General features: G+C 35.6%; 1 protein-coding gene across 1 annotated transcript; it reads left to right on the top strand.

Annotated features, from left to right (window-relative positions):
- Positions 1-6,384: 6,384 nt before the first annotated feature.
- LOC120124359 lies at positions 6,385-7,530 on the top strand. The gene has a single exon (XM_039143059.1). It carries the CDS (start codon positions 6,479-6,481, stop codon positions 7,379-7,381), a length of 903 nt encoding a protein of 300 aa, XP_038998990.1. The 5' UTR covers positions 6,385-6,478; the 3' UTR covers positions 7,382-7,530.
- The last annotated feature ends 7,197 nt before the right edge of the window (positions 7,531-14,727 follow it).

Genomic DNA, 14,727 nt, shown 5'->3' with positions numbered 1-14,727 from the left:
TTTGAAAATTCATTTAGAATTTAGTGGTTTAATCCCCAAACAAAGATCCACTAATTCACATGTTTGGTTCTGCATGATGGAATCTATTTCACTTTTAATGGTTTCCTTCCATAAGGTGCCTTCAAGGGATCATATAGTATCATTATACGTTTGAGGTTCAGTCACCAACATAATGGTTAGGAAGTCTGGTCTAAAGGGTCTAAAGGATTTTTCCACCCTTGATCGTTTACTCATTCTTGGCTCTATTTCAGTTTCAGCCTCTTGTTGATCATCTAGATTATCTTCATTGTTAGTCTCTAAATTTCGCTACATTGTAATTTGATCAACCTCCTTACATTTATAAGGAAAAATATTTTCAAAGAATGATGCATTCTTTGATTTTATTATCATGTTCTTGTGAATCTCAAGATTCTTTGATTCATACACAAGAAATCGATATGCATTGCTATATTCTGCATATCCAATGAAAATATAATCCATATTTTTAGGGCTTGTTTTCATTTGTTTTGGTAATGGGGACATTACCTTAGCAAGACACCAACATATTTTCAAATATTTGTAGGAAAGTTTTTGACCTTTCCATAATTTGTTTGTTATCTTGTCATTTTTCTTTTAAGTATCTTATTTAAAAGGTAATTAGCTGAAAGGACAGTTTTCCCCCATGTTTTACGATAACCTAGAACTACCTAACAAGACATTTAAAATTTCTTTTAGAGTCTGATTTTTTCGCTTGGCTACTCCATTTGATTAAGGAGAATATGGTGGTGTTACGTCGTGAATAATATTATGTTATGAACAAAACTCACTAAATGGTTCAACATAATCACCACCACAACCACTTCTTACCATCTTAATCTTTTTATTAAGTTGGTTTCTGACTTCCTACTTATAGAGTATGAGTTTCTCTATTGCTTCATCTTAACTCTTAAGCAAATACACATAGTAGTACTTTGTGTTGTCGTCAATGAAGGTAATAAAATATTTATTCCCCCTCTCGTTTGAACAAATTTCAAGTCACAAATGTCAATGTGAATTAAATCAAGTGGTTCGGTATTTTATTCAACAGTTTGAAAAGATGACTTTGTTAATTTTACCTCAACGCATGTTTCACATTTATGATTATAATTAACATGAAATAAAGAAATGTGCTCTAAGTTAATTAATCTCAACAGAGCATTATAAATAATATGTCCAAGCCTACCATGCCATAAATTAAGTTACTCAAGTATATAAACGGAAGAGGAAACATTATTCTTATTCATGTTTTTGGCTTTTACAGAAATAATATAGAGTTTCCACATATCATTCAATACATATCTTGTACCCAAAAACATTCCCCCATTTTGACAAAATCAGGTTTTGAGATTTAAACATCATTCTAAAGCCGTCAACACTTAGAAGTATTCCAGAAACAAGGTATTTCTATATGTTAGACACATACAACACATTATATATGAAATGCCCCGAATTTCGGGTTAGTAGTTTTGGTCAACCTGAGACTCGTCAATAGAGCCCATTAAATTTTCCAAGCCAATTTTAGACCAATTCTTAAGAGTATTGGGCTTAGGTTGACCCAATAGTTATAGGAAAGTGTTGTTTTTAAAAGTAAGTAAATAGGATACTGACCTAAATTATAGTTTACCCTTTTGTTAAAGCTAAAACCTTTCCCCCTCGTTTTATATCATTTCATGTAACCAAACTCCCTTTAATATTTCACCCACTCTTCTTTTTCTTTCTTTCATTAGTTTTTATTTCTTCTTCCTTTCAAAAGCCAAGTTCAAGTATTCAAATCTTAGATTGGTTTAGCCAAGGTAAGAATGTTTCACTCCATCCTTCAAGTTTCGTTTTAAGCTCTATTTTGTAAGTTTTAGAATTTGTTTTCAAAAATGAGTTTTATGGAAGTTAAGGGGATCCATAAATCCAAGCTTGGTTATAGTGTATTCATTACCTAAAACATCTTAAGTTTTAATTCAAGAGCTTAGTTAGTTTAGTAAACCCTTTTCTTGTCTTTGTTTAGTAAAGGATGTGAGAGAAAACTCTAAAGAAAGAAAGAAAGAGAAGTTTCCCCTTGGTTAACTTGATAAAGTTTCTAGCAAGAAATAAGCAAGGTAACACACTATCAAATCTTCCATACTCCTAGTGATCATTAGAATTAAGTTCTAGCTTGAGAGCAAGTTATGAAGCTTAGAGTTATATGTTAGTGGTAGATTATATGATTTTATGTTATAAAAATGATATAAAAACTTATTTATGCTCCTTGTAATCATATAAGACTTTAAAGAATGTTTGGGGAATTGAAATATAGTACTTTCGTATGTGTTTTATGACTTCTACAGGTAGAGTATCGATATTATATGGATAGTATCAATATTTGTTCTTTATTTTGGGCAAATTCGTGAGTTTCTAGGCAATAATATCGATACTCTTTCAAGAGTATCAAAACTTTGGGTCATAGTTTTGAAACTCCAATAAAGTTTCAAAACTGGGTAGAATAGAATGTTTAAAAGTATCGGTACTTATATAAAGTATCAAAATTTTTGCAGGAGTATCGATACTCTTGGGCTAGTATCGATACTTTTAGTCAATTTTGGGCAAAAGAGTCAGTTTTTAAGGGATTTAGAATCAACGTACCTCAACACCAATATTTCCCCACATAAGACTTCAATTGAGAATATTAATGATGTTAAATTTCAAACGTATAAATGAGAACAAAGTATGGTGAAATAAGACTATCCTTGTGTTAATGCTCGGGAAAACGACCAAGACACTTGAGTTCCTTTAAAAAAAGATAGTAAAATCGAAAGTATAGATTCATTCCATATACCCTTAGGGGAGTGTGCAAGGCACTTTAAGTTGACTAGTTTGGGAGCAAGGTCTGATACTCAACGAGTGGGCTAGTCGAGAGTGTATAGGGATTCTAGAGGCCACATTCACGGTAGACTAGAGGGGCTCCAAGATGCATAACCCTCAGTCGCACCATGATGTCTACCATAAAGTAGAGATTGAGTATACGAGTATACTCATTAAAGAAAAGTAGAATAGAACATTTCAGTAGACCAAATAATAATAGACCAGATAAAAGTAGACCAGATAATAGTAGATCAGGTAGCAGCAGACTTGATAGAATGAGCATTTTAGTGATAAACTTTTAGTTTGTTTTAGTTGTTAGTGTGGCGTTGAGCTAGTTTTCTCAGCCTTGGGATTGCTTTTCATGGGTAGGTCACTAGATAGATAGTTCAAGAAGCAGTAGATATATCAAGGTCCAGACTCGGTGCATATTCAGAGCACGTCTCAGCAGTTTTTGAAGGGCATGTATATTTTATAAACCCTGTTGTATCAGTTTAGTTGTAAATTTTATTAAGATTCGATATGTAATATTTTGATTGTAAATATTTGTTTTGAGAGCTCCCCGGTATAAAGTTTTAAATTATATTTACTTTATAGATGTGTTTATTGGTGGAAATGGTCGTTTTATAGTACAAGAAAAGAGTAAGGTGTTGGTCAGCCAATCTGGTGGTTCCATGTGGCATCCTATATCGATCGACTATGTGTCGTATTGGTCTAGGGTGTTACAATGTATCTTGAGTTCTTTTCTAGAAGTCATCTCCAATACTACAATACTATTCCCCTTGATTTTGAAAGTCACGACATTGCCCATGTAGAGCTTCTCCCCATTGTTGTAAGGTATTAATTCAAAAAAGAGTCATTGCCGTAAAAAATATGATGTATGGCTTTAGTATCAAGCCTCCATTCTCCTAGATTAGAGTCAACTATGTTGACTTTAAAGATCACAACACATAGATATATATCATCCACATCCTTAATCATTCTTTTCACAGTATTAACCTCGTGAGCTTTGTTTGGCTTTCTTTAGATGCCTGCAATCATATGATTTGTGTCACATCTTTCCACAGTTAAAGCACTTCCCTTAGAATTTCTCCTTCTTGGAAATTTCACCTTTATATCCTCACTTTGACATATTTTTAGGTTGTTTTCCCTTCTTGAAGTCTTTGACTTCTATCATGTTTTCCTTAGCCTCTTTGAAGGTTTCTTTGAGCTTTTTGAAATTAATTTTATTGTCTTATTCTATTTGAAGTATGACAACCAGTTCTTCCATGATCATTTCATTCCTTTCGTGCTACAGATGACTATTAAAGTCACTCCATCCGTGAGGTAATTTTTCAATAATAGCAGCCACCTGAATTGATTCACCTATGACCAATCTTTCTGCAAAAATCCTATTAATAAGTAGTTGGAGTTCTTCCACTTATTTTACTACTAGTTTAGAGTCAACCAGATTAAAATTCAAGAACTTGGCAACTATATTTTTTTAGCTTCAGCTTTGTATTTGTGGTCCAATGCCTCCCATAATTTTTTTTGTTTCATAAACAACATATACCAGATACAGAGAATCTTGTAGATTATTCAGTATTATACTCCAACATATATAATCACTCTACTTCCAAGTATAAACAATATTATAAGCGGTAATATTTGGATTCTAAATCGGTACCACCATTTCAGCATCCAAGTTGCATAAACCAGTGAAGTTTCTTGTCTCCATTTTTTCTATAAAAGAATGAGAGCTGGAATTAGAAATAATTCCAATAAACAGAAAATTAATTCTTGTTTATTTTAGATTTTTTATCGTATAGAATCAATGTTCTTAAATAAAATCAGTAACCAAAGTTACTTTCAAGACAATTTATGTTACACAAATTTGTTCGATTTGAGATTTTAGCAAACCCGTTAAGATGACAGAATAAATCTCGAAACAAATTTGTTTGTTATCTCAGTCTTCTCACAATTTCTGAATCATCTCGGATTAAGGAATGTAGAAGAATGATATAGTCTATCTTAAAATTGTTATCCAAAATAACAATCCGAGACAATATCGAACCAGAGAAAATAAAATAGAATAAATTAAATTTCTTTAAAAAATATAGCAAATAAATAAAAAGAAAAATATTCTTTTTATTTTGATCTTGTGATCGGAAACATATAAGGTCTGTTGCTACACAATTTCCTCAAAACAGATTTTCGGCCACTCCTATGGTCCTTGAGATCTTTGGTCATCTATCTCCCAAGATATAACAATTCAATGATCAACGAATAGTAGCACAAACTTTCGAGGTCACGAACTATTTCTTGCCTTTGTCTATCACTGGAAAACTGGAGAATGAGAGAAAATATTTTTTTAAGAAAAATACAAGTTCCTAAATTATGAAATATAAAAACCTAGTAGGTCTTGGTATTTATAGGGGATTTTCAAGAGACTTTTACTCCAACCATATATATTTTAATATATAAATTTAAATAAATAATAATATCTTTTAATTTCAAATATTCAAAATATATAAACTTTTTTTAATATTCAAACTTAAATAGATATTATTTTAATTTAAAATATTTAAAAAGGATATAATTATCTTTTAATATTCAAAGTTAAATAGATAATAAATAATTTTTTAATTTGATATATTCAAAAGAATAATTATCCTACTAATGTTCAAATTAAATAATATCTTTTAACTAATAATACTAAAAAATAATATGAATTTAATATAAATATTAAATCTATCAATGCAATTTATTTATTTTCTAACATATCTTGAGATTTTCATTCTCAAATATTCCTTATAAAAAATTTCCAATCATAAAAAAATTATAAACAAAATTTTAAAATTGTATACAAACGAAGAACGAAATGACAATAATACGTCCAAACGAGAAAAAATCATTTATTTTTTTATAACTACTAAATCAATATTAATAGTAAACTTAAATAAAAATTAATCGATAAACTGATCATTTTAAACAAAAAATAATAAATAAATTTAATATTTTAAAATTAAAATATAAAAATATAATTTTAACGTATTAGAACCAAATAAATAGTAATTATTATTTTCCAAGGAATCATTTTCAGGATTACAGAATTTCCTTTTCCTTATTTGCAGCATGCTATTTTTCCACATCCTCTCTGTTTTCACTGTCCCCTAAACTTTATTGAAGACTTGCAAAGCATCATATCTTATACACTTCTGAAGCAGTAATGAATAAACAAAGAGCTACTCCATTATATATATATATATATATATTCCATTTATGTTTTAATCATCTAATAAGTCACAAAAGCAAAGGGTAAAATTATCCCAAAAAAAAAACAAAGGGTAAGGAATTAAAAGCATCCATGATCATGTCACAACTTCTCTTTCTACTTTTTCATTTTCTTTGAAATTTTTAATATATGTGATGAACTGTCAAAAGAGAGTAGCTTTAACTTCTTCACCTTGATTATATAATTGCAGATTATATAAAAGGGTGAAGTTACAGATACAGATTCATATTTATTTAATACTTGCCTGTCTTCCTTAAGGACAAGCCAAAAGAGTAACCACCCATCTCTCAAAACCATTACATCTTTCCTTCTCGAAACCAGGAGCCTTTATTTCTTCTGCAGATTTCAATATATAAAATGAGAGACATTGTTTCATGTTTCAGTGAAAACGCAGTAAATGTTTCACATTCTTCATGTTCTAGCTATTCAAGCAACGCTTGCCTCTCTCCGGGCCTAGTGCCATCGGTCCAGAACGCGGTCATCGGAGTTTATAAAGTCGTTCTTTCGACTGGCAAGCAGTGTTTTATCAAGGTCACTTGGTGCAAGAATCAGACCGGTGGTCAGGGGATGACCATAAACTTCGGCGATGACCCTTCAACGTGTTTCAAGCTCAACACCAATTTGAGGTTCTTCAGGAAGAAGAAAGGCAACAAAGTGATCGAATCCGATCATTTGAAGATCGAAGTCTTTTGGGATCTTTCCACCGCTAAGTACAATACCGGACCGGAACCAGTCGACGGGTTCTACGTTTTAGTCATGGTTGATTCGGAGATAGGCCTTGTTTTAGGCGACACCGCGGAAGAAGCAGTTAACAAGAAGCTCAAAAATACAACCCCGGTTGCTAAAGCTGCCCTCATTTCCAGGCAAGAACATTGTTCGGGCAGTACTCTTTATTCCACCAAGGCTCAATTCTGTGAAACGGGAATTGTACATGACATTCTAATCAGATGCAGCGGAGAACATGAAGGCCTGAAGCACCCGGTTTTATCGGTCAGTATTGATACCAAAACGGTGATAAAAGTGAAGCGGCTGCAATGGAATTTTAGAGGAAACCAGACAATATTTATTGATGGTTTGTTGGTTGATCTGATGTGGGATGCGTACGATTGGTTCTTCAAACCTGTTACTGGTTCGGCTACGTTCTTGTTTAGAACAAGAAGTGGTTTGGATAGCAGGCTTTGGTTAGAAGAGAAGATGGTGAAGAAAGACCAAAACAGACTCGATTTCTCCTTGTTGATTTGTGCCTGTAAGAACACATAATCAAATTCATCAACTTGTTCATGTTGGGTTTATTTTGTTTTAGTGTTTTTCCCCAGTTTTTTGGTCCAAATTTACTTCAATTCTTTGAACATGTGAAAGAAGAACATAACTTACTCTGCAGAAAATTTTAGTTTCTGAGAGAGTTGCAGAATGTGAACTGTAGATTTTTTTTTTTGGATTTTCTTTGGTTTCTCTTTTAATAAAAAATTGGGAAATTTATTACAGGAAAATATCATGCTAACAATGACATTATTGTGAGGTTTAAATAATTGAAAAGGTTGTAAACTGTGAAAGGAAAGACATCTCAAATAGAAGGGTATGAATGAAGATTTTGCCGAAAAGTATTTGGATAATTGAAAGATATCAAGGAAGATTTGTAGCTTTTGCCTTTAAAAGGACAAAATAAAGTGGGGGAATCTCCTGCAAATGTTCAGAAACAATTTGACCATAATATTTCCTTTTTTTAGGCATATAGCATGCGTTTGTTACATTCATAATGAAGATTTATAGTGATCATAATTCTGGCTAAAACGACTAAGAACATGAGCATGGGTTGTTTGAGCAAAGTACAAGCATGAACTGGGCATGCTTGAGACCTTCTTTCATAAAAGGATAAGCAGTCCATGTCTTAGGACCCCCTCCCCTTTCTTTAGAAAGAACAATGGTCCCCTTGGTCCTTTGGGAATTAAAATTTTGGTCCACAAAGCAAGAAGGAAAAGTTTCTCAAGGGCACTTGGGTTGCACTGCAGTGAGATGCCACTAAAATTGCAGGCATTTAAGTACCCCCATAGTCAGGCTCTACTTCATTGGACCATCAGGAAACCAATTAGGATAGCACAGGTATAAATATATGTATACATCTTTGGCTAAAGAGTACACATTAATTCTAATGTTCCACTCCTTCCTTTGTACATGTGAAATTTAAATGAAGACAACTAAGAAATGGTGATAAATTTGAACGTGTGATGCTAAAAGTAATAGCAGTTGATGTGATGTGTGTTCACCGGCCTACTTGTTCCCATTTATTTGTCCCTTGTTGATGAAAACGGGTAAAGAAAACGAAAGAACACGAGAATTTTACGAGGTTCGGCAATGTGCTTACGTCCTCGGTGCCTAGGCGGCGCTAGAAGTTTTATTCAATGATCGTTTTAGGTCTAGGTTACATCTCTATTTATAATAGAAAACCCTGGTACATAATTACAAAATCAACCCTGTACCGTACCACGGGGGCTGCGCCCCCACACCCCCAACCCACATAATTCGTAACCCCACAACGAGACTTTTTATGAGCCATACATAACAAATCTCCACCTTGGCGAATATCCTGCCCCTTGGAAACTTCAATGTGGGTTGGGTTACCTTGCTTCTTTAACAACTCGAAACATTCAACAAGTCCAAGCAATGCTTGAACTTGTCTGTCGTAACTGGCTTGGTGAACATATCAGCGGCATTCTCATCAGTATGTACCTTCTGAAACAAAACCTCTCCAGATGCAACCAACTCTCTGATCTTGTGGAACCTTACATCAATATGTTTAGTTCTAGCACGATACACCTGATTCTTAGCCAAGTGAATAGCACTTTGATTATCACAAAGCAACTGAACTCCACCTTGTTGAACACCCAACTCCTTCACTAAACCAGTAAGCCATAAAGCTTCTTTTGCAGCTTCAGCCGCTGCCATGTATTCAGCTTCAGTTGTAGATAGTGCCACGACAGATTGAACAGTAGACTTCCAGCAAATAGGCCCTCCACCAAGAAACACATACCCTGTCGTAGATCTTCTATTATCCAAGTCACCTGCATAATCTGAATCCACATATCCTACAACCAAAGGGTTATCCCGCTGACTCCAAAAAACAATTCCATGTCCCACAGTACCCTTTAAGTACCGAAAGATCCACTTGACTGCTTCCCAATGTTGCTTACCAGGTTTAGACATGTACTTACAAACTTGACTAACAGCATGAGCTAAATCAGGACGAGTACATACCATCGCATACATCAAGCAGCCAACAGCATTAGAATACGGAACCTTTGCCATATCTTCAGCTTCCTTATCTGTCTTGGGGCACTGTTCTGATGAGAGCTTAAAGTGATTCGCCAATGGAGTGCTAACTGGTTTTGCGCTGCTCATCGCAAACCTTTCTAGTATTTTCTCAACATAACCCCGTTGAGATAGCCGCAGTTTCCTTGAGTCTCTGTCCCTGCAAATTTCCATTCCAAGAATTTTCTTTGCAGCACCTAAATCTTTCATATCAAATTCCTGACTCAATAAAGTTTTCAAACCGATAACATCATCCATGTTCTTCGCAGCAATCAACATATCATCAACATACAGTAATAGAAAAATAAAAGAACCATCATCAAGGCTCTTAACATAGACACAACAATCATACTCACATCGGTTGTAGCCAATCTTGATCATATAGGAGTCAAACCGTTTATACCACTGTCTCGGAGACTGTTTTAACCCGTACAAAGATTTCTTCAATCTGCAAACTAATGTTCGTTTCCAGGTTGAGTGAAACCTTCAGGTTGCCGCATGTAGATCTGCTCCTCTAAATCACCATGCAAAAAAGAAGTTTTAACATCCATCTGCTCTAAATGCAAATCCCAACTAGCCACCAATGCAAGTACTGCTCGGATTGAAGTGTGCCTGACCACAGGAGAAAAGATTTCATCATAATCAACTCCTTTCTGCTGTGAAAAACCCTTCGCTACCAAACGAGCCTTGAACTTCTCCCCCTCTTTTTCGTTACTGCTGGTTTCTTCTTATACACCCATTTGCAACCAATCGGCTTCTTACCCTCAGGAAGGGGAACTAACTCCCATGTGCGATTGTGATTCAAAGACTCCATCTCCTCAACCATGGCTGCCATCCACTTGTCGTTTTCCTGACTAGTAACGGCATCATGAAAAGTAACTGGATCATCACTGCTAACAGTAAGTGCAAAAGATACCAAGTCTTCAAAACCCAATCTGTTCGGAGGCTTTATATTCGTCCGTCTCACCCTGTCTCTGGCGAGACTATAATCCTGCAAATCATCCGTAGTGGAACCACCAGAAGTCGGTTGAGAAGTTTCTGGTTTCTCAACTGGAAACTGCTCGAAATCTACCACTGTCGTGTCTTGCTTCTGCTGCAACATAGACTGTTCATCAAAAACGACATCTCTACTAATCACAACTTTCTTCGCAACTGGATCCCAGAACTTGAATCCTTTGACACCTTTCTTGTAACCCAGAAAAATACACTCCTTCGATTTTGCATCAAGTTTGGATCTCTCATCAGCAGGTACATGCACATAAGCAGAACAACCAAAAATCCGTAAGTTATCAAAACTAACATCATGACCAGTCCATACCTCTTCTGCAACTTTCCCAGCCAGCGATGCCCTTGGCGATCTGTTGATAAGGTAACACGCCATGTTAACAGCCTCAGCCCAGAAGTGTTTGGGAAGCCCCGCATTCAACCGTAAACATCTGGCTCTTTCATTCAACAACCTGTTCATTCGTTCCGCAACACCATTCTGTTGTGGTGTCTTGCGCACTGTAAAATGCCTCTGAATCCCATGCTCCTTACAGAATTGTAGGAACTGTGAATCTGTGTACTCCGTACCATTGTCAGACCGCAAACACTTGATTTTTCGTCCTGTTTGGTTTTCTACCTCAGCTTTCCACAGCTTGAACTTCTCAAAACTTCAGATTTCTGTTTCAAAAATACACCCAAACTTTCCGTGAAAAATCATCAATAAAAGTAACATAGTACCTAGATCCACCCAAAGACGATGTCGTGGAAGGCCCCCATACATCAGAATGCACATAATCAAGAATCCCTTGAGTTGTGTGCTTCGCAGTCTTGAAACGGACTTTAGTCTGTTTACCAAGAACACAATACTTGCAAAAGTCGAGCTTACAGCTTTTGACACCATGCAACAAGTTTCTCTTGTGTAATTCTGCCATACCACGTTCACTAAGATGAGCAAGGCGCATATGCCACAATTTTGCCGTATCATCACAGGACTCAACAGAGTGAACTCCACCTGCAACGGTACTCCCTAACAATCTGTAGATATTCCCTGCAGTCATCTTGCCTTTCATCACAGTCAATGCTCCTTTAACAATCCGAATGGTTTCCCTATCCTCGTCAGCCTTAGGGATAAAACCATTCTTGTGCAAAGTGCCCAAGGAAATCAAATTCTTCTTCAAGTCTGGGATATGTCGAACACCACTCAACGTCCGAACGGAGCCATCGTGCATCTTAATTCTGACATCACCAATACCAACAATATTGCAACATCGATCATCACCCAAATAAACCGAACCAGAATTAACCGGCCTGTATGTCGAAAACCATTCCCTATTTGGCGTGATGTGATAAGAACATCCAGAATCAAGAATCCAAGCATCCGTCAATTGTGTCGTTGAAATAGAAAGCATATCACCCTTACTGCAATCAGAAGTATCATCCTCGACCACGTTCACAGACTTGGATGAGCCATCACGCTTCTCATCGGTATGCTTTTTCAACTTCGGACAGTCTCGCTTCATATGTCCCGCCTCCTTGCACTTGTAACAGTGAATCGTCTTCTTATCCCTGGATTTGGATCTGGAATTCCGCTTCCCGGACCCTGCCTTCTCTGGCTTCCGTCCACGATCTCGATTACCCTTGACATAAGCTATCGGCTTGAGAGCTTTCCCCTGCATTCTGCTTCCGCTGGTTGTGAGCCAACAAGGCTGCAGTAATCTCCTCAACATTGATAGTCTCTTTCCCATATGTAAGAGTAGTCACCATGTGTTCGTAAGAGGAAGGCAACGAACACAACAGAATCATCGCTCTGTCTTCATCCTCAATTTTCACATCAAGCCGAGCCAGATCAGAAACGATTTGATTGAAGACATTCACGTGTTGCGCCAAATCGTGATCGTCCTGCATCTTCAGCCCATACAACCGCTGCTTCAGATACAGTTTTGTCGTTAAGGATTTGGACATAAACTGACTTTCCAACTTCCTCCAAATTTCGTCTGGAGACGATAGATGCATGACGTGATACATGACCTCGTCCGCCAAGCATAATCGTATGGTTCCTGCCGCTCGCTGCTGCAATTCTTCCCAATCTTCCTCATCCATCGACGCCGGCTTTGTAGGTCGCAAAGCCTTCAAGATCCCTTGCTGCGCCAATAGATCCTTCACCCTCGTTTGCCATAATCCGAAGTTACCCTGACCATCGAATTTCGCGACTTCGAATTTTGCTCCTGACATCTGATACCAATTGTTGACGAAAACGGGTAAAGAAAACGAAAGAACACGAGAATTTTACGAGGTTCGGCAATGTGCTTACGTCCTCGGTGCCTAGGCGGCGCTAGAAGTTTTATTCAATGATCGTTTTAGGTCTAGGTTACATCTCTATTTATAATAGAAAACCCTGGTACATAATTACAAAATCAACCCTGTACCGTACCACGGGGGCTGCGCCCCCACACCCCCAACCCACATAATTCGTAACCCCACAACGAGACTTTTTATGAGCCATACATAACATCCCTAAATGTGCTTTAGAATTTCATTATTTTACAAATCTTTAGTGCCGACATTAATGTTGTGTATTACGAACTCAGAAATTAGACAGAAAAAGCAAAACCTGGTAACTTATCTGTTGTAAGGACATTAATTTTATCCTTAATCTCAAAGGATAAATGGCGAGGAAAGCAGACAAACTAGAATTGTAGTGGTGGCCAACACCATGAATCAATGTCCCAAGGTAAAGACAAACTTGCTTTATGGTACATGAAAAGAGAATGTTGGAGGGGGAGGTTTTCCAACAAAAAATAAGTGAAAACATATGTCAATTATTGGGGTGGTGCTTGACTATTGGACCCTAAAAGTTTTTTTCCCATTTATTTTTGAAATTCGGGCTCTTTTTGAAATTGGATTGGGAGGTTGGTTTTAGTTATGATGTTCGGAAATTGAATATGATGGCGCATTCCGGGTTCTACCTTGTGGCCGTGTCAGCTTCTTCATGTGAATTTTACAGCTGTGGAGTGGAAATAGTTTTTTTTTTTATAGCTGGAAAGTGTTTCGTATAGCCTGTAAAGATCAATTCAACGACGTATATGCTTCAGCAGTTTACCTCTCATTTTTCTAACCATCATATTTATATTTAGTCTTTAGGGTAAACTACTCTAGATTGCACTACACTCTAGGGTTTATATCGTTTTTATCATTGGATTTTGAAACGTCTCAATTTTAACATTGAACTTTGGTTTTGACTACGGTATAAAACACTAGGTTTTTAAATCAGTGATGACCTCAACGTTTTCTTTCCTGTGAACTTTTGTTTGTGTATTACTTTTATCATTTAATTTTAACGTGTTTCATTTTTTAGACATTAAACATTAGTTTTTGTATCATTTTGGTTTATGTAGAAATTTGTTAACTATTCTGACCGTCATCATTAATCAAGCGTTGTCGGTCACCACCCACCATTTGCAATAAGATCATTACCAAAATATCGGCATTTCACTTCTCATTCTTTTTCTCTACTTGTTTTTTTTATAAAACCACTCGAGATCTATAAAAATCCATCTAAAAATTCAACATTCTAATACTATAGTATCTTTTGATGATTGTTCGATGACACTTATTTTAAGATATGTTATCCGTTTTCTTGAAAGAATACTTCTCATCATACAGATTTTTGTACAAACACTTCAAATTCAAGAGAACTTTAAACCCCAAAATTAATACCTTTTTATATTTAATCACGTGAGTTTTAAATAGGTTTCAAGAAAATCAAAACTAACAAAATGATAAAGGATGATGTGATGAATTTATCGGTATTTAAGATATCATAAAATATATCAGAGTGACAGTTATCGACAAATGCTAAAAAATTTCTTTGATGAAGAGTACGATATAAAATATAAAATAATATTTTTTTAACATTCACGTCGCATCAAACTGTCATGTCCTCTAACTATTGAAGTCAAAGTTTGATGCTAAAATTAATATAAACCTTAAAGTTCAGTGACATTTGGAATAATTTACCATTAATTATCAATATTTCCATTTCAACTTTGGTATGACTATGGATCTGCTTTATTTTGAAAGCCTTATCAAAGTGACTCTCTTTAATGTACTCTTCTTCCCTTTTCATCATTCAAAACTAAGCTTTATGTCAAAAGGCAATGGATGCGTATGCTCATTTTTTTTTTTTTTTTGCTTTTGTTCAATTATTTTCCCATGACATAGTAAAGTGTGCATCCATTGCCTAGACTCTAGAATTGAATTGTTAAGTGTGCAGTTCGAAATTTCGTTAATAATCATCTTCATTCAGACAAAGATTA

This window comes from Hibiscus syriacus, unplaced genomic scaffold (genome assembly GCF_006381635.1).
Source record: "Hibiscus syriacus cultivar Baekdansim isolate YM2019G1 unplaced genomic scaffold, ASM638163v2 tig00110418_pilon, whole genome shotgun sequence".
Taxonomy (NCBI): domain Eukaryota; kingdom Viridiplantae; phylum Streptophyta; class Magnoliopsida; order Malvales; family Malvaceae; genus Hibiscus; species Hibiscus syriacus.
The sequence above is the reverse complement of the archived record's forward strand: the minus strand, read 5'-3'. Positions and strand labels throughout refer to the sequence as shown.